Source organism: Monodelphis domestica, chromosome 6 (genome assembly GCF_027887165.1).
Source record: "Monodelphis domestica isolate mMonDom1 chromosome 6, mMonDom1.pri, whole genome shotgun sequence".
Classification (NCBI taxonomy): Eukaryota; Metazoa; Chordata; class Mammalia; order Didelphimorphia; family Didelphidae; genus Monodelphis; species Monodelphis domestica.
The window spans coordinates 310,417,475-310,440,274 of NC_077232.1; the positions used below are offsets into that span (position 1 = coordinate 310,417,475).

Consider the following 22,800-nt stretch of genomic DNA (forward strand, 5'->3'; position numbering starts at 1 on the left):
TTTTTAACAGGCAGAATGGGCATATTGTATTCATATTTACAGGGAATTATGATGCCTTGGCCAATCAGGGATTTATTACAGGTGTAATGCCATCAATTGCCTCATTTGAAAGAAGATACTGAGGAATGGAAGGAGGTGAGATAGATTTTGTTTGAATTTGGGACAGCCAATTTAAGTAGAACATCAGAAGATGATGTGGCCCAGAGAGAGTCAGGTATATCAGTTGGAATCTCAAAAATAGGAGTCTCCATTTCATGAGCATCTAAAAGAAGTACAGGGAGTAAAGGTAAGGATTCCTCAGGCAGTTCCAGTGTCATAGAGCCATCTGGATAGCAACCTATTGTGGCCCTAAGCTTGCACAAAGGTCTCTCCCCAGCAAATTTAAAGGGGATCCAGGCATTAAGAGGAAAGGATGTTCCACATTAAGGAGTCCTATAGACACTATTCTAGGGGAAAGCTTGGGAACATTTAGGGGTGTCTCTGATAACCCTCTGACATTAACTGAGCTAATGGAACTGCAATCTGAATCAGGTGTACTCCTCAATACAGACCAGGAAGCTCCAGTGTCCAAAAGACAATCATAATAGGCGTTACCAATCTTTAATGTTACATGGGGCTCATTACTATGGGGGGGGGGAGTGGATAGGGACAACAGGCAGTAAGATGTAAGGCTCTGGAAAATCAAAGGTTGTATCCGATTTCTGTGCCCTATCTCCCTGTCTCCCCACCTTCCCCCCAACCCCGTACACCTTCATAATCTTTGGGTAGTACTTTGAGCTTCTCCCTGAAGGGCAGTAGCTCCCTGGGTGATCCGGGACAAGTTCTACTCAAAATATATTGCTGTGGGGTCATTTGTTATGAGTTGTCATGTGTCTGATTTATGTCCCTAGTATTATTATTATCAGGCTTAAAATTATGATTCCTGAAATCACCATTATAATTATCATTCCTGTAATTGTTCCTATAAGAATTTCTCTGGTTGGTATTCATTGCCTGGGAAAAATTCATCCAGTTCATCATTATGTGGCCCTTCTTATAACAGAAGTGGCAGGTAAGAGACTGATAGTTAGATTCTGGGAGAGGGACTAGGGCCATTGGTTGAGTATCATGCCCTTTGTCTTATTTATCAAACCTATCCTCTAAAGATTTGATCCCCCCCGCCAAGGTTTCTATGACATTATTAGCCTCTTCCTAGTTTTCTTTTTGGCCTTTAAAGACATAAGCAGCAGTATTCCTCAACTCTTCAAGGCCCATCTGAGGCCACCATGGGCAATGCGTCTTAAAATAATCTCAGACTACTCTGCAAGAGTTGCTGACAAAATGTCTTCATTTGCTTAATATCTTTATCTTTAGAAATATCAAGACCTAGATATTTGCCCCCAAGCTCAAAAAGTTTATCCATGAATTGTGAGGGTGTTTTATCATCTGATTGTCTAAGGCTTTCAAATTTTGACCTTGCTTCCATATACTCAGAGCACTCTCACATAACTGTTATAATGGCCTCCTTACAATTATGTAATTGCAACTGTTCCTAGGGAGTGTAAAGACAATTTTAGGGTTGTGACTTACAATCTAAATTAATTGGTCACCAGGGAAAAATCCTAAATAAAATACCTAAATCAGTCTGGAAATTAATGGTAATTTTAATTAATATAGAGGGAAGGATTTAAGGAGAAAGAGGGAAGAAGATATAGGATTTCTCCCACCTGGTCTGTGCCAGGGGGAGTTTAAAGATCTCCACCACGAGGTCTCTGAAGAAGAATAGAGGCTTATGAGAGGATAAAATTGGAAAGTAAAGGAGAAAAACTCAGCCAGAAACTCACCACTGAACTGTAGCTGTAGCCACGCCAAGATGCCAAAAGGCCCAGCACACTGACACCAGCCACCTCTCTGCTGCCAAAGGTACCCGAGACAGGAAATGATGTGAAATATATAGACCTTTTACTCTTGTGTCCCCTCCTCTCGATTTTCACATCAACCAATCACATCAGAGGCTTTTTCTCCAGGACTGCCCATTCTTTAGTTCTCATCTTCTTTGATTAGATTATATCTTTTGAGTTCCTTAACACTTCTTTGTTAAGTTCACCTTTTGTTAGTTACTTAACCTTTTTGTAATTAATTTACCCTTTATAGTTACTTAACACTTTTTTGTAGTAAGATCTAAAAATAGACTTAGCTTAAAGTTCTAGCTTCACTATAAAGTAAGAACTAAGTACCTTCATTGTTCAATCAGGAGATTACAATTTTATCTTCACTATAAATTAATATCTAAGTAGGATGGAGTAATCTAAATTTCACAATCCCCCCCTGATGATCATTGGGAGACTAGTCTCCCCATTGATCATTTAACATAATCATCTTGTAGTCCTAAAGCACTTCTAACTACAGATGTATACAATATTCAGTTTCTAAGAGGAACTTACAATAGTTAGGGAGAAATAGAAAAGAGAGAAAACAAAACCAATGTTAGACACATTGACAAAAAGCCAAATTAGGGGCAGTCCCCTTTGGCATAAAAGTGTACATTTTCAATAAATGTTCAATCAAATTTCAGTTCAATCAACCACACCCAAAAGTTCATTCTTGATGTTCTTGATGTAGTATAAGTTTTCTGGTATCTTTCTGCAACAGTTCATTCTCTGGATTTAGGAGTTAGCAAGCTTCTTTTCTTGAAATTCTTTATTGAACAAAATTTCAAAATCTTGGATTTTTATTAAAATAAAATTCCCCCCTGAAGTGAGTGTTAAAAACATCCAGTTCAGCTCAGGATGCAATGTTGAGTTATGGGGGTATATGAGTCAATTATCAAAAGAAGAGAAAAACAACAACAACAAAAATATATAAAGAAAAAAAAGGAAGAAAGTTAAACTTTTGCGAGAAAGAAAAAAAAAATTCAAAATAAAAATACCAAAATATATGTATATAAAATGTTGAGTAAGCAAGAATAAATTCATAGTAGGCCCTTGTACAGGTTCAATTTAAAGTAATTTCTATCCCACAAGACTGTAGGACAGAATGCAGTGATATTTCACTTACCCATTTGCAGCCAAGACCACAGGAAGTTGCCATACTATCAGAAGAAAAGAACTAGAATTTTGTTTTGATAGGGTAGTGTCATTTCTTGGTCTGATTTTTTGTCATCCTGAGAGATATGGGGAGCCAGTATGATAGTCAAACTTTGGTACTTGTCTGAGTATTTCACAAAGAGTGTAGATATAAGGAAGTCCTACAACTTAACATATGGCGAGTGTCGCAACCTCGAGTCTCACACTAGTTTTTCAAGTCCTTTTGTATTGGCTTAGAAGTACATCAATCTGTGCTCCTTGTTTTTATCCCATTTTCCTAGTATCAGACACAAACATTAATCACAGTCCCATAACATTTTATCAATAAATGGCAGGTTCCCACAGTTTAAAGCTTTTGGGTATACATTGATATTATAGCAAGTATATATATAAATTAAAAAGTACATTACTGCAGAAAAAATAATATTAATTGCATGTACCTTTAGTACAAGAAATGAGAAAAAAAGGGGAAAATATATTCTAATCAAAATAAAAGAAAAGCAATAATAAAAATAAGGGGAAAAAGAGAAAAAAATCAGTAATTCAATGTGTTCTCAAAAAACAGCATCCACTTGTCAATGGATTATCTCTAATGCATGTGATAAGGTACAGTCAATCAGTCTCAACAAAAGATGCTCTCTTCACATGTGAGCAATGAATCCAAGAGTCCTTCTCTCCAATCTTTATAGATGTTGGAGTAGTCAACAATATTTGGAATGGCCCTTCCCAGGAAGTCTGAGTTGCTCCAGTACACTGGAAATTCTTAATATACACCTTTTCTCCTGGGTTCAGGTCGTGAAGTGAAAAGTCTAGTGGTCCAGCTTGTACTGCAGCTCCAGATTCATGGAGATCATGCAGTTTGTGCTGTAATTCCTATATATAGGAAGCAATAGTAGTATCTCCCCCTAATAGTGATATATATGCAGGGGATAAAGGCTTAGCCTGTATAGGTGGATGTCCAAAAAGCATCTCAAATGGTGAAATGTGTAGGTCTCCTCTAGGCCTGCTTCTAAGATAAAATAGGGCCAGAGGGAGAATTTCAGGCCATTTTAAATGGGTCTCAGTGCATAATCTGCCAATCATAGTTTTAAGTTCTCTGTTCATTCTTTCAACTTGGCCTGAGCTCTGGGGATGATATGGTACATGAAATTTGGGAGTTATCCCCAAGCAAGAATATATCTGATTTAGGACAGAATCAGTAAAATGACTTCCTCTATCTGAATCAGTATGTGTTGGCAGGCCAAAGCGAGGAATAATTTCTTTTAAAAGCACCTTAGCAACAAAAGCCGCTGTGGCTTGAGTTGCAGGATATGCTTCTGGTCAATTGATCTATTATGACTAGACAAAATTTATAATGTCCGGCCTTTGGCATTGTTATGAAATCTATCTGCAGGTGCTCAAAAGGTGTGTAAGCCAGAGGATGCCCACCAAAGGCTTTGCTACGAAAGGTGTGTTGGTTATATGCTTGGCAGATAGAACAGACTATGCATAATTTAAAGCCTATAGTAGTTATAGCAGGGGCTATCCATACTCTCTTAACAGAGTCCATGATGCCCTGGGTACCAAAGTGACCATGTTTATGAATAGATTGAAAAATCTGGTGATAAAAACTTCTAGGGAGCAGGGGTTTTCCTTCAGATGACACCCATACTCCATTAATCTGTTTTGCTTTGAATTTTTGTTTCCATTTTTCCACTTCCTTTTCATTATAGGAAAGTGATAAATTTAAGTTATCAGTGGTTGTTAATGTTAAAATTAATCCAGGCCCTTCTATGGCTGCTATCTTTGCAGCGGCATCTGCTCAATCATTTCCCCTAGAAACAAGATCAGTCCTACCTGTATGGGCAGAGCAATGAACTACAGCAAGGGCTTCAGGCAGCTGGAGAGCAGAAAGAACTTCATTAGTAATTTCTGCATTAGCTATAGATTTTCAGCTGATGTTTAAAATCCTCTGTAGAGTCATAGCATCTGTAATCTAAATTTCACAATACTGTTATAATCCCATGCAGGATCCTGAGCTAGCCAATGTGCTGCACCATGCTCCCAGGCCTTGTTAACATGCAAGATGATTTTATTTTTCTCACATTCTGTTAGAAAAGTATTGGGCATATTCTCAATATCCTTATTGGATGGTTCATATTGATAAAGAAATATCAGCCATTTTCTTGGTTACCACGAGGGGTTTGCATTCAAAACAAGATATATTATATTTCAGTTCTCTAATTTCTTTTTTTTTGTTTTTTTTTGCATCTTTTTTTTTCTTTTTTTTTCTTTTTTTTTTTAAATATATTTTATTTGATCATTTCCAAGCATTATTCGTTAAAGACATAGATCATTTTCTTTTCCTCCCCCCCCCACCCCCCATAGCCGACGCGTAAGTCCACTGGGCATTAGATGTTTTCTTGATTTGAACCCATTGCTTTGTTGATGGTATTTGCATTAGAGTGTTCATTTAGAGTCTATCCTCTGTCATGTCCCCTCAACCTCTGTATTCAGGCAGTTGCTTTTTCTCGGTGTTTCCACTCCCATAGTTTATCCTTTGCTTATGAATGGTGTTTTTTTCTCCTGGGTCCCTGCAAGTTGTTCAGGGACATTACACCACCACCAATGGAGAAGTCCATTACGTTCGATGATACCACAGTGTGTTTGTCTCTGTGTACAATGTTCTCCTGGTTCTGCTCCTCTCGCTCTGCATCACTTCCTGGAGGTTGTTCCAGTCTCCATGGAACTTCTCCACTTTATTATTCCTTTTAGCACAATAGTACTCCATCACCAACATATACCACAGTTTGTTCAGCCATTCCCCAATTGATGGGCATCCTCTCGTTTTCCAGTTTTGGGCCACCACAAAGAGCGCGGCTATGAATATTTTTGTACAAGTCTTTGTGTCCATTATCTCTTTGGGGTACAGACCCAGCAGTGCTATGGCTGGGTCAAAGGGTAGATATTCTTTTAGCACCCTTTGGGCATAGTTCCAAATTGCCCTCCAGAATGGTTGGATCAGTTCACAGCTCCACCAGCAATGAATTAATGTCCCTATTTTGCCACATCCCCTCCAGCATTCATTACTTTCCTTTGCTGTTATGTTAGCCAATCTGCTAGGTGTGAGGTGATACCTCAGAGTTGTTTTGATTTGCATCTCTCTGATTATAAGAGATGTAGAACACTTCTTCATGTGCTTGTTAATAGTTTTGATTTCTTTATCTGAGAACTGCCTATCCATTTCCCTTGCCCATTTATCAATTGGAGAATGGCTTGATTTTTTGTACAATTGATTTAGCTCTTTATAAATATGAGTAATTAAACCTTTGTCAGAGGTTTCTATGAAGATTTTTTCCCAATTTGTTGTTTCCCTTCTGATTTTAGTTATATTGGTTTTGTTTGTACAAAAGCTTTTTAGTTTGATGTAGTCAAAATTATTTATTTTACATTTTGTGATTCTTTCTATATCTTGCTTGGTTTTAAAGCCTTTCCCCTCCCAAAGGTCTGACATGTATACTATTCTGTGTTTACCCAATTTACTTATGGTTTCCTTCTTTATGTTTAAGTCACTCACCCATTTTGAATTTATCTTGGTGTAGGGTGTGAGGTGTTGATCTATTCCTAGTCTCTCCCACACTGTCTTCCAATTTTCCCAGCAGTTTTTATCGAATAGTGGATTTTTGTCCCAAAAGCTGGGATCTTTGGGTTTATCGTATACTGTCTTGCTGAGGTCGCTTTCCCCCAGTCTATTCCACTGATCTTCCTTTCTGTTTCTTAGCCAGTACCAAATTGTTTTGATGACTGCTGCTTTGTAATATAGTTTTAGGTCAGGGACTGCAAGGCCCCCATCATATGTGTTTTTTTTCATTATTTCCCTGGATATCCTTGATCTTTTGTTCTTCCAAATGAACTTTGTTATGGTTTTTTCTAAATCAGTGAAGAAGTATTTTGGTAGTTCAATGGGTATGGCACTAAATAGATAAATAAGTTTGGGTAGGATGGTCATTTTTATTATATTGGCTCGTCCTATCCATGAGCAGTTAATGTTTTTCCATTTGTTCAAGTCTAGTTTTAGTTGTGTGGCGAGTGTTTTGTAGTTGTGTTCATATAGTTCCTGTGTTTGTCTTGGGAGGTAGATTCCTAGGTATTTTATTTTGTCTAAGGTGATTTTGAATGGGATTTCTCTTTCTAGTTCTTGCTGCTGAGCTGTGTTGGAGATATATAGAAAAGCTGATGATTTATGTGGGTTTATTTTGTATCCTGCAACTTTGCTAAAGTTGTTGATTATTTCAATTAGCTTTTTGGTTGAATCTCTAGGATTCTTTAAGTAGACCATCATGTCATCCGCAAAGAGTGATAACTTGGTCTCCTCCTTGCCTATTTTGATGCCTTCAATTCCTTTATCTTCTCTAATTGCTACTGCTAGTGTTTCTAGTACAATGTCAAATAGTAGAGGTGATAATGGGCATCCTTGTTTCACTCCTGATCTTATTGGGAATGCATCTAGTTTATCCCCATTGCAGATGATATTAGCTGTTGGTTTTAGATAAATACTGTTTATTATTTTTAGGAATGACCCTTCTATTCCTATGCTTTCTAGTGTTTTTAATAGGAATGGGTGTTGTATTTTATCAAAGGCTTTTTCTGCATCTATTGAAATAATCATGTGATTCTTGCTAGTTTGCTTGTTGATGTGGTCAATTATGTGGATGGTTTTCCTAATGTTGAACCAGCCCTGCATCCCTGGTATGAATCCTACTTGATCATGGTGAATGATCCTTCTGATCACTTGCTGGAGTCTTTTTGCTAGTATCCTATTTAAGATTTTTGCATCTATATTCATTAGGGAGATTGGCCTATAGTTTTCTTTCTCTGTTTTTGACCTGCCTGGTTTTGGAATCAGTACCATGTTTGTGTCGTAAAAGGAGTTTGGTAGAACTCCTTCTTTGCTTATTATGTCAAATAGTTTGTATAGTATTGGGATTAACTGTTCTCTGAATGTTTGATAGAATTCACAGGTGAATCCATCAGGCCCTGGGGACTTTTTCTTAGGAAGTTCTTTGATGGCTTGTTGGATTTCAATTTCTGATATGGGATTATTTAGGAATTCTATTTCCTCTTCTGTTAGTCTAGGCAGTTTGTATTTTTGTATATATTCATCCATTTCTCCTAAATTGGTGTATTTATTGCCATATAATTGGGCAAAGTAATTTCTAATGATTGCCTTAATTTCCTCCTCATTGGAGGTGCTGTCCCCCTTTTCATCTTTAATGCTGTGAATTTGCTTTTCTTCCTTCCTTTTTTTAACTAGATTGACCAGTACCTTGTCTATTTTGTTTGTTTTTTCAAAGTACCAGCTTCTTGTCTTATTTATTAAATCAATAGTTCTATCACTTTCGATTTTATTAATTTCTCCCTTAATTTTTAGGATTTCTAATTTGGTTTTCTGCTGGGGGTTTTTAATTTGATCGCTTTCCAGTTTTTTCATTTGCATTTCCAATTGATTGATCTCTGCTCTCCCTTGTTTGTTAATATATGCACTCAGGGATATGAATTTACCTCTGATTACCGCTTTGGCTGCATCCCAAAAGGTTTGAAAGGATGTTTCGCCATTGTCATTTTCCTCGATGAAATTATTAATTGTTTCTATGATTTCTTCTTTAACTAAACGGTTTTGGAGTATCATATTGTTTAATTTCCAATTGGTTTTAGATTTGGTTTTCCATGTACCATTACTAATCATTATTTTTATTGCCTTGTGATCTGAGAAGGCTGCATTCATTATTTCTGCTTTTCTGCATTTGTGTGCTATGTTTCTGTGACCTAATGTATGGTCAATTTTTGTGAATGTGCCATGTGGTGCTGAGAAGAAGGTGTATTCCTTTTTATCCCTATTAATTTTTCTCCATATGTCTATTAATTCTAATTTTTCTAAGATTTCATTCACTTCTTTTACCTCTTTCTTATTTATTTTTTGATTTGATTTATCTAAATTTGATAATGGTTGGTTTAAGTCTCCCACTAGTATGGTTTTATTGTCTATTTCTTCCTTCAATTCTCCTAGTTTCTCCATTAGAAATTTGGGTGCTATATTATTTGGTGCATACATATTGATTAATGATATTTCCTCATTGTCTATAGTCCCTTTTAACAAAATATAATTACCTTCCCTATCCCTTTTGATCAGGTCTATTTTTGCATTGGCTTTATCAGATATCATGATTACCACTCCTGCCTTCTTTCTATCAGTTGAAGCCCAGAAGGTCTTACTCCATCCTTTAATTCTGACCTTGTGGGTGTCAACCCGCCTCATGTGTGTTTCTTGAAGACAACATATGGTAGGGTTTTGGATTCTAATCCATTCTGCTATTCGTCTACGTTTTATGGGTGAGTTCATCCCATTCACGTTCAAAGTTATGATTGTCATTTGTGGACTCCCTGGCATTTTGATTGCCTTCCCTAATTCTAACCTTTTCTTCTTCGGCTCTACCTTTTAGTCCAGTGATTTACTTTGAAACAGTCCCCCTTGTCCCCTCCCTTGATGTTTCCCTTTTTAGTCCCTCCCTTTTTGTTCCCTCCCCCTCCCCCCTCTCTTTCCCTCCCTTTTTGTTCTCCCTCTCCCCCTCCCCCCCTTGGTTTTCCCTTCTCCTTACCCTTGTTGGGTAAGATAGAATTCAAGATCCCAATGGATCTGGATGTTTTTCCCTCTCAGAGCTGATTTCCCTGAGATTGAGGTTTAAGTACCCCCCCCCCTCTTCCTCTCCTTCTTATAGGAGTTTTCTTCCCCTCCCCTTCCCATGTGAATCTTTGTGTGAGAATGATTATTCTATTTGGTCTTTCTTTACCCCCTATTTATACATTACATTTTCCCCACATGTTAGTATACATAGGTTGATATAAATGTAGTCCTTATAGAAGAGAGTTTGAGTAAAAGAAGAAGATAACATTTTCCCCTTTCCTTAATATTTACCTTTTCAGGTATTCCTTGCTCTTTGATTTTCGGTATCAAACTTTCCACAGAGCTCTGGTCTTTTCTTTGCAAAAAGTTGGAAGTCTTCTATTTTGTTGAATGCCCATACTTTCCCTTGGAAGTATATAGTCAGTTTTGCTGGGTAACTGATTCTTGGTTGGAGACCCAGCTCTCTTGCCTTTCTGAAGATCATGTTCCATGCCTTACGATCATTCAGAGTAGAACTTGCAAGGTCTTGGGTGACCCTGATTGGCATTCCTTTATATCTAAATTGTCTTTTTCTGGCTTCCTGTAGGATTTTTTCTTTTGTTTGATAGCTTTGGAATTTGGCAATTACATTCCTGGGAGTTGTCTTTTGGGGGTTTAGTGTAGAAGGTGTTCTGTGAGCTCTGTCAGTGGCTGTATTGCCCCCTTGTTCTAGAATCTCTGGGCAATTTTCTTTGATTATATCTTGTATCACCATGTCCAGTTTGGTGTTTATTTCTGGCTTTTCTGGGAGTCCAATTATTCTTAAATTATCCCTTCTCCCCCTATTTTCCAGATCTATCACCTTGTCGGTGAGATATTTTATGTTCTCTTCTAATTTCTTGGTATTTTGGCTTTGCTTTATTGATTCTTGCTCTTTTACACGATCGTTGTCTTCCAGCTGCCTGATTCTGGCCTTTAAAGCCTGGTTTTCTTTTACAGTTTGGTCAAACTGGTTTTGTAGATGCGTGAATTTCTTTTGCATTATTTCCAACTTTTCCTCCCAGAAGGCTTCCATCTTTTTGGTCATTTCTGATTCAAATTCTTCATAGGTTTGTGGAGAGTTTCCATTTCCTTTGGAAGGTTTTGGAGCATTTTCTTTTATATTATCTTCTGTCTGCTCTGTATTTTGTATTTTGGCTCCATAGAATGTGTCCAAAGTCGCCCCTTTCTTCTTATTTTTCTTGGTATTTTGGGGCTTCTGTGGTTCTGTGGAGTTTGCCATTTCTGAATGTGGAGGATTAGCTTTTCTTATCTCTGGTGATCCGAGGCTTTAGTCCAGGGCAGATGTTGGTTCTATGAACTTTCCCTGGGTTAAACTGAATATGCCTCACTGGAACTGGAATGGAAGGGTCAGACCACGAGGCCACACTCTCCCCCTAGCTCGCTTTCAGGAAGTTGCCTTCAGAATCGCTGGCCGTGAGGCTGTTTCGTAGGCCTGCGGGGGGATGGGCTGCAGCTTTCCCAAGCTCTAGGGCAAGGACTTTCACTGCGACTTGGATAGCAGGATCCAGCCCGTGAGGCTGTCTTGCCCGCCCTGAGGGTTGCTGTTGTTTGGACCAGCTCTCTGCAGCGGAAGCCCCAGGCAGTAACTTTCACCAGGACTGTAGAAGGCCCTGAGGGTTCTGCTCTCTGAGCCCGGCCGGGCTGCGGCTTCCGGGAGCCTTGGACTCTGCGCTCCTACCCCTGAGGTCCAAGTGATCTCGGGTTCTGGCTTTTAAGGGGAGCCGTACCTTTTGAACCGGGTCCAGGTCCAGGAGGAGGGTTCCCAGGGTCTGTGCTGTTGATCGTTTTGAATTTCGGCGCCTTAGGAGCTTATATTTTGAGATCGGTCGGGAAGGGTTTTCAGGAGATCTGAGCTTTAGCTTTCTCTAAGCCGCCATCTTAACCGGAAGTCAGTTCTCTAATTTCTTGAAGAGTGAAAGGTATATGGTGTCTTAGGGTCATCACATCCCCATTGCATCCTATTTTGGGCACTTCCCTTAAGGAGAAAAAGAATTCATAGGAATCATTTGATGGCTGTGGTCCCTCAGAAGTTGACTGTGGATATTGAGGCAACATGGTCAGGAACAGGTACTGTAGCAGGACGAGATTTCTTCAGGGCCGGGGCTGGTTGTGGGGTGGGAGAAAGTGCAGGAGAGGATGGGGGATTAGAAGAAGGATCAGGGGGAGTAACATCAGCCAGGAGTTGCAGAGCATGAGAGAGATGTTGCAGAGTAAGAGAAAGGTCTACACCTGATGTTTACTAGAGGGGTGCCTCATCTCCATTTCAGGAGAAATAAGATTGACTTCTATTTGTGGTTCAGGAACAGGCTCGCAAAATTCAGAATTGTTTTGGATAGGATCAGTATTTTTCATTAGGTCATGTAAGTGTTTGAAATTTTTTGATTGAATTTTCTTGTCAGCCTGCATTTTTGCTTTAATTTCTTATATAGTATTTTTTGTCTTAAGAATCAAGATCAGAAAAATAAAGTTTCCTAGGAGTACAAGGAGAAGGAAGGAATTGGAATCTTATATGCCTCTAATTGGGCAAAAAGCAGAAGGCTTTCATACAAGTAGCATTTTGATCAAAAAAGAAAAAATGTGTATTTTTATTGATTGATTTATTATTATTATTATAAGGAGTGGGTAGAGTAAGCTGAGGGTGTTTTCCTTATTTTATTTTATGTTTTTATGATTTTGTTGGATTTTTATTCATAAAAAAACTTAATTATTTGTTGCAACAAGCAACCACTGTAGCTAAGCAGAAAAAGGAGAAAAAAAATTTTTAGTGCTCATTATTAGCCTGTAGTGGCCAAGAGTCAGCACTACAACAGGGAGGAGTTAGGGGCTCACAAGATTGGGGTGGGTTTCAGGGTAACAGGTGTGCTTAAAGACTGCCAGAAACCAAAATAGAGGATATGACTACAAAATTGGGCATAGACTGAGAGAGACAGAAGTAAGGCAGATTTGGTAAAGCAAGGAGGGGCAGGAGTTAAGCTGGGGTCATTAAAAGAGGGCCAGGACCCTCCCAGCCAAGGCAAAGAGCTTGGTTGAGCCTAGGAGACAACCAGCTGTCCAGAGGGGAAAGGGAAGCTTATACTTACCAGCTAGCACAGGATTTGGGCAGCAGAAGGGGCAGCAGGGGTGGGGCCTGGGGCTGAGGTAGCAGCAAGCTAGTGGCAGACTGGGGTGTTCTGGCTGTGCAAGGCAGGTCAGAACTCACTGTGTCTACAAAACCCCAACAGCCACTTTGGGCTGCGGGCAGGAGAAGCCAAGCTGGACGTGGCTAGGTTCCAGCAGCTGCAGCACCCCTGGTTGGGTGTTGAGGTTGACAGATGTAAACCTCAAAATTTCTTAGACTTATAAATGTTGGAAATTTCTCCATTGGGAAATTTCACACTTGAAAAATTTCCTATTGATAGTGGGTCTTGACTATTGGAATGTGAACCCCATTGGCATGGGAGGTTCCTTCTCCTTCCCTTCTTAAGATTACTTTAGGACAGAAACCCTTTGCTGAACAATGGAAAGGACTTTGACCTATGCTTAAGCATAGAACAGGAATTTCTTTGAGTCATGATTGATTTTAGAATTGATACAATGGAGATACTTGGAATCAATCTCCACCCTACTCAGTCCTAACAGGATTGAGTAAGGGCTGCAGCATAGATCAAAATTTAATTATTCCAATCTCTACCCTACTCAGGTTAACAGGATTTAGAAAGGGCTGTAGCAAAGGAGCAAAGATTTAATTATTTGAAAATATGACCTTCAACAGACATGTGCAAAGCCTCTGGGCGGTCCTGGGTTAAGTTAGAGCCTCCATTGGCACAGGGAAATTGATGGACAGTGATTGGTAGATGTGAGAACTGAGGGGAGGCAACTTGGATGGTTTCCTTAAAGAGAGAGGGGTCTGAGGACTGAGGGGATGGGGGTTGAGGAGTTGGCCGGAGTGGTTGCGGTGTGCTCTGAGAAGCTTGCTCTGAAGGAAGCTGAAGGTGGGGGCCTCTGAGACTGTTTCTCCATTTTGGTCACGTGAGTAATAGGGACTGATCTCTTTTCTTTGCCCCAGCTATCTAAGGGCTTGGGCCTTTTGGCCCAGCCTAAACAGAAGGGGATATTTAAGCCCTATTCCCTTTTCTCCCTTTTCTCTCTCTCTCTCTCTCTAATTACTTCCTCCTATTGTAATTAAACTCCATAAAAGATTGACTGCTGACTTGAGTTTTCATTTAGGAATTACATAGCTGATTCCTTGGCGACCTTAAATTAATATATATCAGTCTTTTAAAGTGATTCCCTTGTCACACAGAGAGTGATGGCAGGTAGGGTGAGCTGGGAAGCAGCTGTGGCTGTAAGCCAGTAGCAGTTTTTAAACCCCAGAATAAGCCCCAACTGGGGCGACTGCAAGAGAAGCCTGGGTTTGAAAACTCCTGGCAGAGGGGATCCGTAAAAAAAAATTCTCAGTCCATATCCCTTCGTAGTCAGCCAATTGTATCGATTAGAAAAAATAATTTGATACTCCAAGTATTATTTTATTCCTACATATTAAAATTCGACTTAGAGCAAAAAGGGAAAATTAAATGCCAGCTGCCTAGCTCCATACTGCTACCACCAGCCAGCCCCGTGCTTCCTGGCAGAGAGTGTGGAGAAGGCAAAAATGTGCCCCAAACCGAAACTGACTACCAAATTAACCCATGACGCATGACAGGAAAAAACGAAAAGGAGATTGTGGGAAATGTAGTCTCTAGGATTCAAGATGCTAAATCAATACAAACAACTGTGAGTAACTGCCATTCTCAGCAATACAGTGATCCAAAACTATCCCAAAGGACTGAATCTGAATCCAGACCAAGGCAAACTTTTTTCCCTTTCTTAATTTTTTTTTCTATTTGAGTTTCCTTCCACAAAAAGATTAATATGGAAAACTATTTACATGATTGCATATTTAAAATCTGTATGAGATTGCTTACCATCTGAAGGTGGGGTGGGAAGTTGGAGGGGAGAGAGGAAGAGAGAGAACTTGAGACAATATTCTTTGGAAAATGTTAGAAGTTTTTCACATATAATTGGGGGGAAATAAAATATTTAAAAATTTAAATTTTATTTTACACATGTTTAACTCTACATATTTCTTTATTTCTGAAGTTAAGTAAGACACAGCAGAGACAGAATGGGCCAAAGAAGAAACCACGGGCAAATTTTCTTCAATCATCTCCTCGTTCATCTTCCTGGACAGCAATTCATTCAGATTCATTGTTTAAACAGAAATCTGGTCTATCAAAACCATTGGATCAGTCAAGATATGAAAAGCCTGTCCAAAGACCATTACAGCAAAATTCATCTCCTCAACAGAAGATAAGAGCAAAATCTTCATTCCAATTTCTTGTAAACTCACCACTTCAACAAAGATTTCCCAAAACCAACAAATCCCCAATTCCAAAAATTCAACAAAAACAAAGGCTATCAAATTCTCCCCATAAAACTCATCAAAGTTCCCCTGCAAATCCAAATAGACAATCAACATTTCAGTTCATTTCACAGAATCAGCAAAAAACCCTCTCAAGTCAACAAAAACAGCAAATCAAACCAGCAAAACAGAACAAACATGTTCTACAAAAACCTCAGACTAAAATAGTCACAAAAAGGAGTTCTGATCTACAAAAAACTGCCAGAAAAACAGCAGCACTGAGGAAAAGACTTTCACAAAAACAAGGGCCCAAAGTGACCACAAAGGGGAAGCGGGCTACACAAAAGTCTCTTGGGAGAACAGAAGCACCTAGGAAAAGGCTTCCAGCAAAACGATGGCCCAAAGCGACCACCAAAAGGAAGCTTGTTTCACAAAACCCTCAGACCAAAACAGCCACAAAAACAAAGTTGCCTAAAAGAGGGCCCAAATGTAGACTTGTTCAAAAGAATCCATCACCCAAAAGAAAACCCAAATTTGGATTTCATTCAAAGAAACAACCACCTAAAAAAGGCCCCAAACACAAATTTGATCCACGAAAGTCTCCCAAAAGAGGACAGCGGCAACTTCGACCTGGTTCACTTCATTTTGATCCACATTCATCTAAGCCATGGAGACCTGACCACCATCATTGTGATCCAAATGTTCACCATCAACCTAATTCCCATCATCGGCTAGGAGGAAAACCAACAATATCTAAACCAACAACCAAACCTTACATTGCTCTCACAACTATCAAATCTAGCATTACTATTAAACCTACTACCAGCAATGCCACCAAATATACTACCAAGAGAAAATCTACTACTGTTACCACCAAATCTACTAAAACCACCAGTTCAACTATCAAACCTGCTATCACCAAATCTTACTCCATTGCCACTATACCAACTACTTCCGTATCTTCTACCTCTAAGAAAACCAAAACTACCGCCAAACCTTCCTTGATCACCAAATCTACCACTAAACCTGCTACCACCAAATTAACAACTCTTAGGACCACTGTCACGAAAACTGCTAGCACCAAAAAACCTATGTCCACAGCTACTACCTCTGTAAAATCCACCACAAACATCAAATCTGCCACCCCTTCTGCCATATCTGCTATCGCCAAGAAATATAGCCCTTCTACCATATCTCCTAAACCCTCAAATGTCATTAAAACTACCACTAAATTAACTATTACCAAGTCTTCCATTTTATCAAAAACATCTACTTCCAAAAAATCAACTCCCAATAACACTATGCACCAAAACCCTACCACCAGCACTACCATTTCCATCAAACCAGCAATGACCACATCAGCCAAAACAAGCAGAACCATCAAATCTACCAGTACACTGACCAGTTCCCTAAAATCCACCACTGTTGCAAAAACTACCACCAACAACCTTGGTGCCTCTATAGCTTCTTTCTCTAGGCCTGTGCCTAACAATGCAACATCACTTACTATTGCCACCACCCCAGCTATTATATCTAATGCCAGGAGCACTGCAACTTCGATGACCATTCCCTCAACCACAACTATTTCTGCTCCTACCACATTCACCTCAATGGTGGTTGCTCCCACTGGCCCCACATATCTCGTCTCTAACATAACCTCTTCAGGTACCTTGTCTCTTACCACAAGCACAGCAATGGCTACTAGCACTTCTGATACCTCTACCATCACCTCTCTAACAACCACTTCTACCACCAGTTCCACACCTATTACCACCACCACTATTGCCACTGGGTGCACAGCTGCTGTCTCTAACACAACAATGGCAGGGACTCAATTTGCCACCATTAGCATCAACTCTTATACAACAACCACTGATAGAGTTAGTACCACATCTGCTGTCTCCACAACTGCCCCTACCACACAAGCTACCACCACCTCTTCTGACACCTCAGCTACAACATCTACCACATCCACCACTGCTGCCTCTTCAGCCACACCTGCTACTACCACTGCTAACATTGGGGTCACTTCTGTTGCCACCAGCCCCTCATCAGCTGCTTCTTCTATTCCTGCAACATCTATTGCTACCACTAGTTTCTCTAGCCCACTGGTGTCCTCTGCAACAGACTCCTCAGGAATCACATCTATCCCTTCTACACCTATTGACACTTACATCCTCACCACCATGGGCACCACATCTGAAGCAATTAAAAAGTCTCTTTCCTCTACAACAGTTCTTGTCACCACTGTCTCTTCCTCCACTGCAGCCAATCCCACTAGCACCACCTCTGCTGCCTTGAACACAACTGAAAGCACCACACCTGCTGTCTCCACAACTCCCCCTACCTCACAAGCTGCCACCACCTCTTCTGACACCTCAGCTACAACATCTGCCACAACCACCACTGCTGCCTCTTCAGCCACACCTGCTACTACCACTGCTAACACTGGAGTCACTTCTGTTACCACCAGCCCCTCATCAGCTGCTTCTTCTACTCCTGCAACATCTATTGCCACCACTAGTGGCACCACTGCATCTTCCTCTATAACAACTGTTCCCACTAGCACCACCTCTGCTGCCTTAAGCACAACTGAAGGCACCACATCTCCTACCACTACCACAGCTGTGGCTACTAACACTTCTGTTACCTCTATGATCACCCCTCAAACAACCACTTCTACCATTTACACCACACCTATTACCACCACCACTATTGCCACTGGGTCCACAGCTGCTGTCTCTAACACAACAATGGCAGAGACTCAATTTGCCACCATTAGCATCAACTCTTATACAACAACCACTGATAGAGTTAGTACCACATCTGCTGTCTCCACAACTGCCCCTACCACACAAGCTGCTACCACCTCTTCTGACACCTCAGCTACAACATCTACCACATCCACCACTGCTGCCTCTTCAGCCACACCTGCTACTACCACTGCTAACATTGGGGTCACTTCTGTTGCCACCAGCCCCTCATCAGCTGCTTCTTCTATTCCTGCAACATCTATTGCTACCACTAGTTTCTCTAGCCCACTGGTGTCCTCTGCAACAGACTCCTCAGGAATCACATCTATCCCTTCTACACCTATTGACACTTACATCCTCACCACCATGGGCACCACATCTGAAGCAATTAAAAAGTCTCTTTCCTCTACAACAGTTCTTGTCACCACTGTCTCTTCCTCCACTGCAGCCAATCCCTCTAGCACCACCTCTGCTGCCTTGAACACAACTGAAAACACCACATCTCCTACCACTACCACAGCTGTGGCTACTAACACTTCTAGTACCCCTACCACCATCCCTCCAACAACAACTTCTACCATTAGTACCACACCTATTACCACCACCACTATTGCTACTAGGTCCACAGCTGCTGTCTCTAACACAACAATGGCAGGGACTCAATTTGCCACCATTAGCATCAACTCTTATACAACAACCTCTGATACACTTAGCACCACTTCTGTTGCCTCCACAACTACCCCTACCACACAAGCTGCCACCACCTCTTCTGACACCTCAGCTACAACATCTGCCACAACCACCACTGCTGCCTCTTCAGCCACACCTGCTACTACTACCACTGCTAACACTGGAGTCACTTCTGTTACCACCAGCCCCTCATCAGCTGCTTCTTCTACTCCTGCAACATCTATTGCCACCACTAGTGGCACCACTGCATCTTCCTCTATAACAACTGTTCCCACTAGCACCACCTCTGCTGCCTTAAGCACAACTGAAGGCACCACATCTCCTACCACTACCACAGCTGTGGCTACTAACACTTCTGTTACCTCTATGATCACCCCTCAAACAACCACTTCTACCATTTACACCACACCTATTACCACCACCACTATTGCCACTGGGTCCACAGCTGCTGTCTCTAACACAACAATGGCAGAGACTCAATTTGCCACCATTAGCATCAACTCTTATACAACAACCACTGATAGAGTTAGCACCACATCTGCTGTCTCCACAACTGCCCCTACCACACAAGCTGCCACCACCTCTTCTGACACCTCAGCTACAACATCTGCCACAACCACCACTGCTGCCTCTTCAGCCACACCTGCTACTACCACTGCTAACACTGGAGTCACTTCTGTTACCACCACCCCCTCATCAGCTGCTTCTTCTACTCCTGCAACATCTATTGCCACCACTAGTGGCACCACTGCATCTTCCTCTATAACAACTGTTCCCACTAGCACCACCTCTGCTGCCTTAAGCACAACTGAAGGCACCACATCTCCTACCACTACCACAGCTGTGGCTACTAACACTTCTGTTACCTCTATGATCACCCCTCAAACAACCACTTCTACCATTTACACCACACCTATTACCACCACCACTATTGCCACTGGGTCCACAGCTGCTGTCTCTAACACAACAATGGCAGAGACTCAATTTGCCACCATTAGCATCAACTCTTATACAACAACCACTGATAGAGTTAGTACCACATCTGCTGTCTCCACAACTGCCCCTACCACACAAGCTACCACCACCTCTTCTGACACCTCAGCTACAACATCTACCACATCCACCACTGCTGCCTCTTCAGCCACACCTGCTACTACCACTGCTAACATTGGGGTCACTTCTGTTGCCACCAGCCCCTCATCAGCTGCTTCTTCTATTCCTGCAACATCTATTGCTACCACTAGTTTCTCTAGCCCACTGGTGTCCTCTGCAACAGACTCCTCAGGAATCACATCTATCCCTTCTACACCTATTGACACTTACATCCTCACCACCATGGGCACCACATCTGAAGCAATTAAAAAGTCTCTTTCCTCTACAACAGTTCTTGTCACCACTGTCTCTTCCTCCACTGCAGCCAATCCCTCTAGCACCACCTCTGCTGCCTTGAACACAACTGAAAACACCACATCTCCTACCACTACCACAGCTGTGGCTACTAACACTTCTAGTACCCCTACCACCATCCCTCCAACAACAACTTCTACCATTAGTACCACACCTATTACCACCACCACTATTGCCACTAGGTCCACAGCTGCTGTCTCTAACACAACAATGGCAGGGACTCAATTTGCCACCATTAGCATCAACTCTTATACAACAACCTCTGATACACTTAGCACCACTTCTGTTGCCTCCACAACTACCCCTACGACACAAGCTGCCACCACCTCTTCTGACACCTCAGCTACAACATCTGCCACATCCACCACTGCTGCCTCTTCAGCCACACCTGCTACTACCACTGCTAACACTGGAGTCACTTCTGTTACCACCAGCCCCTCATCAGCTGCTTCTTCTACTCCTGCAACATCTATTGCCACCACTAGTGGCACCACTGCATCTTCCTCTATAACAACTGTTCCCACTAGCACCACCTCTGCTGCCTTAAGCACAACTGAAGGCACCACATCTCCTACCACTACCACAGCTGTGGCTACTAACACTTCTGTTACCTCTATGATCACCCCTCAAACAACCACTTCTACCATTTACACCACACCTATTACCACCACCACTATTGCCACTGGGTCCACAGCTGCTGTCTCTAACACAACAATGGCAGAGACTCAATTTGCCACCATTAGCATCAACTCTTATACAACAACCACTGATAGAGTTAGCACCACATCTGCTGTCTCCACAACTGCCCCTACCACACAAGCTGCCACCACCTCTTCTGACACCTCAGCTACAACATCTGCCACAACCACCACTGCTGCCTCTTCAGCCACACCTGCTACTACCACTGCTAACACTGGAGTCACTTCTGTTACCACCAGCCCCTCATCAGCTGCTTCTTCTACTCCTGCAACATCTATTGCCACCACTAGTGGCACCACTGCATCTTCCTCTATAACAACTGTTCCCACTAGCACCACCTCTGCTGCCTTAAGCACAACTGAAGGCACCACATCTCCTACCACTACCACAGCTGTGGCTACTAACACTTCTGTTACCTCTATGATCACCCCTCAAACAACCACTTCTACCATTTACACCACACCTATTACCACCACCACTATTGCCACTGGGTCCACAGCTGCTGTCTCTAACACAACAATGGCAGAGACTCAATTTGCCACCATTAGCATCAACTCTTATACAACAACCACTGATAGAGTTAGTACCACATCTGCTGTCTCCACAACTGCCCCTACCACACAAGCTGCTACCACCTCTTCTGACACCTCAGCTACAACATCTACCACATCCACCACTGCTGCCTCTTCAGCCACACCTGCTACTACCACTGCTAACATTGGGGTCACTTCTGTTGCCACCAGCCCCTCATCAGCTGCTTCTTCTATTCCTGCAACATCTATTGCTACCACTAGTTTCTCTAGCCCACTGGTGTCCTCTGCAACAGACTCCTCAGGAATCACATCTATCCCTTCTACACCTATTGACACTTACATCCTCACCACCATGGGCACCACATCTGAAGCAATTAAAAAGTCTCTTTCCTCTACAACAGTTCTTGTCACCACTGTCTCTTCCTCCACTGCAGCCAATCCCTCTAGCACCACCTCTGCTGCCTTGAACACAACTGAAAACACCACATCTCCTACCACTACCACAGCTGTGGCTACTAACACTTCTAGTACCCCTACCACCATCCCTCCAACAACAACTTCTACCATTAGTACCACACCTATTACCACCACCACTATTGCTACTAGGTCCACAGCTGCTGTCTCTAACACAACAATGGCAGGGACTCAATTTGCCACCATTAGCATCAACTCTTATACAACAACCTCTGATACACTTAGCACCACTTCTGTTGCCTCCACAACTACCCCTACCACACAAGCTGCCACCACCTCTTCTGACACCTCAGCTACAACATCTGCCACAACCACCACTGCTGCCTCTTCAGCCACACCTGCTACTACTACCACTGCTAACACTGGAGTCACTTCTGTTACCACCAGCCCCTCATCAGCTGCTTCTTCTACTCCTGCAACATCTATTGCCACCACTAGTGGCACCACTGCATCTTCCTCTATAACAACTGTTCCCACTAGCACCACCTCTGCTGCCTTAAGCACAACTGAAGGCACCACATCTCCTACCACTACCACAGCTGTGGCTACTAACACTTCTGTTACCTCTATGATCACCCCTCAAACAACCACTTCTACCATTTACACCACACCTAGTACTACCACCACTATTGCCACTGGGTCCACAGCTGCTGTCTCTAACACAACAATGGCAGAGACTCAATTTGCCACCATTAGCATCAACTCTTATACAACAACCACTGATAGAGTTAGTACCACATCTGCTGTCTCCACAACTGCCCCTACCACACAAGCTGCCACCACCTCTTCTGACACCTCAGCTACACCAACTGCCACAACCACCACTGCTGCCTCATCAGCCACACCTGCTACTACCACCGCTAACACTGGAGTCACTTCTGTTGCTACGAACCCCTCATCAGCTGCTTCTACTACTTTTGCAACATCTATTGCTCCCACTAGTTTCTCTAGCCCACTGGCGTCCTCTACAACAGCCTCCTCAGGAATCACATCTATCCCTTCTACACCTGTTGCAACTTCTATCCTCACCACCATGGGCACCACATCTGAAACCATTAACAAATCACTTTCCTCTACAACAATATCTGTCACCACT

The 22,800-nt window shown here is 41.9% G+C and overlaps 1 protein-coding gene across 1 annotated transcript in view; it reads left to right on the forward strand.

The window, feature by feature from the left end:
- LOC130455247 (mucin-2-like) overlaps positions 1–22,568 on the forward strand; it is a 33,742-nt gene extending 11,174 nt beyond the window's left edge. The window contains exons 2-3 of the mRNA XM_056803840.1: positions 14,887–22,343; positions 22,505–22,568. Of these exons, the coding sequence (XP_056659818.1) occupies positions 16,240–22,343; positions 22,505–22,568 (6,168 nt within the window). The 5' untranslated portion in view covers positions 14,887–16,239. The remainder of the gene's footprint in view (positions 1–14,886; positions 22,344–22,504) is intronic.
- Positions 22,569–22,800: the final 232 nt, after the last annotated feature.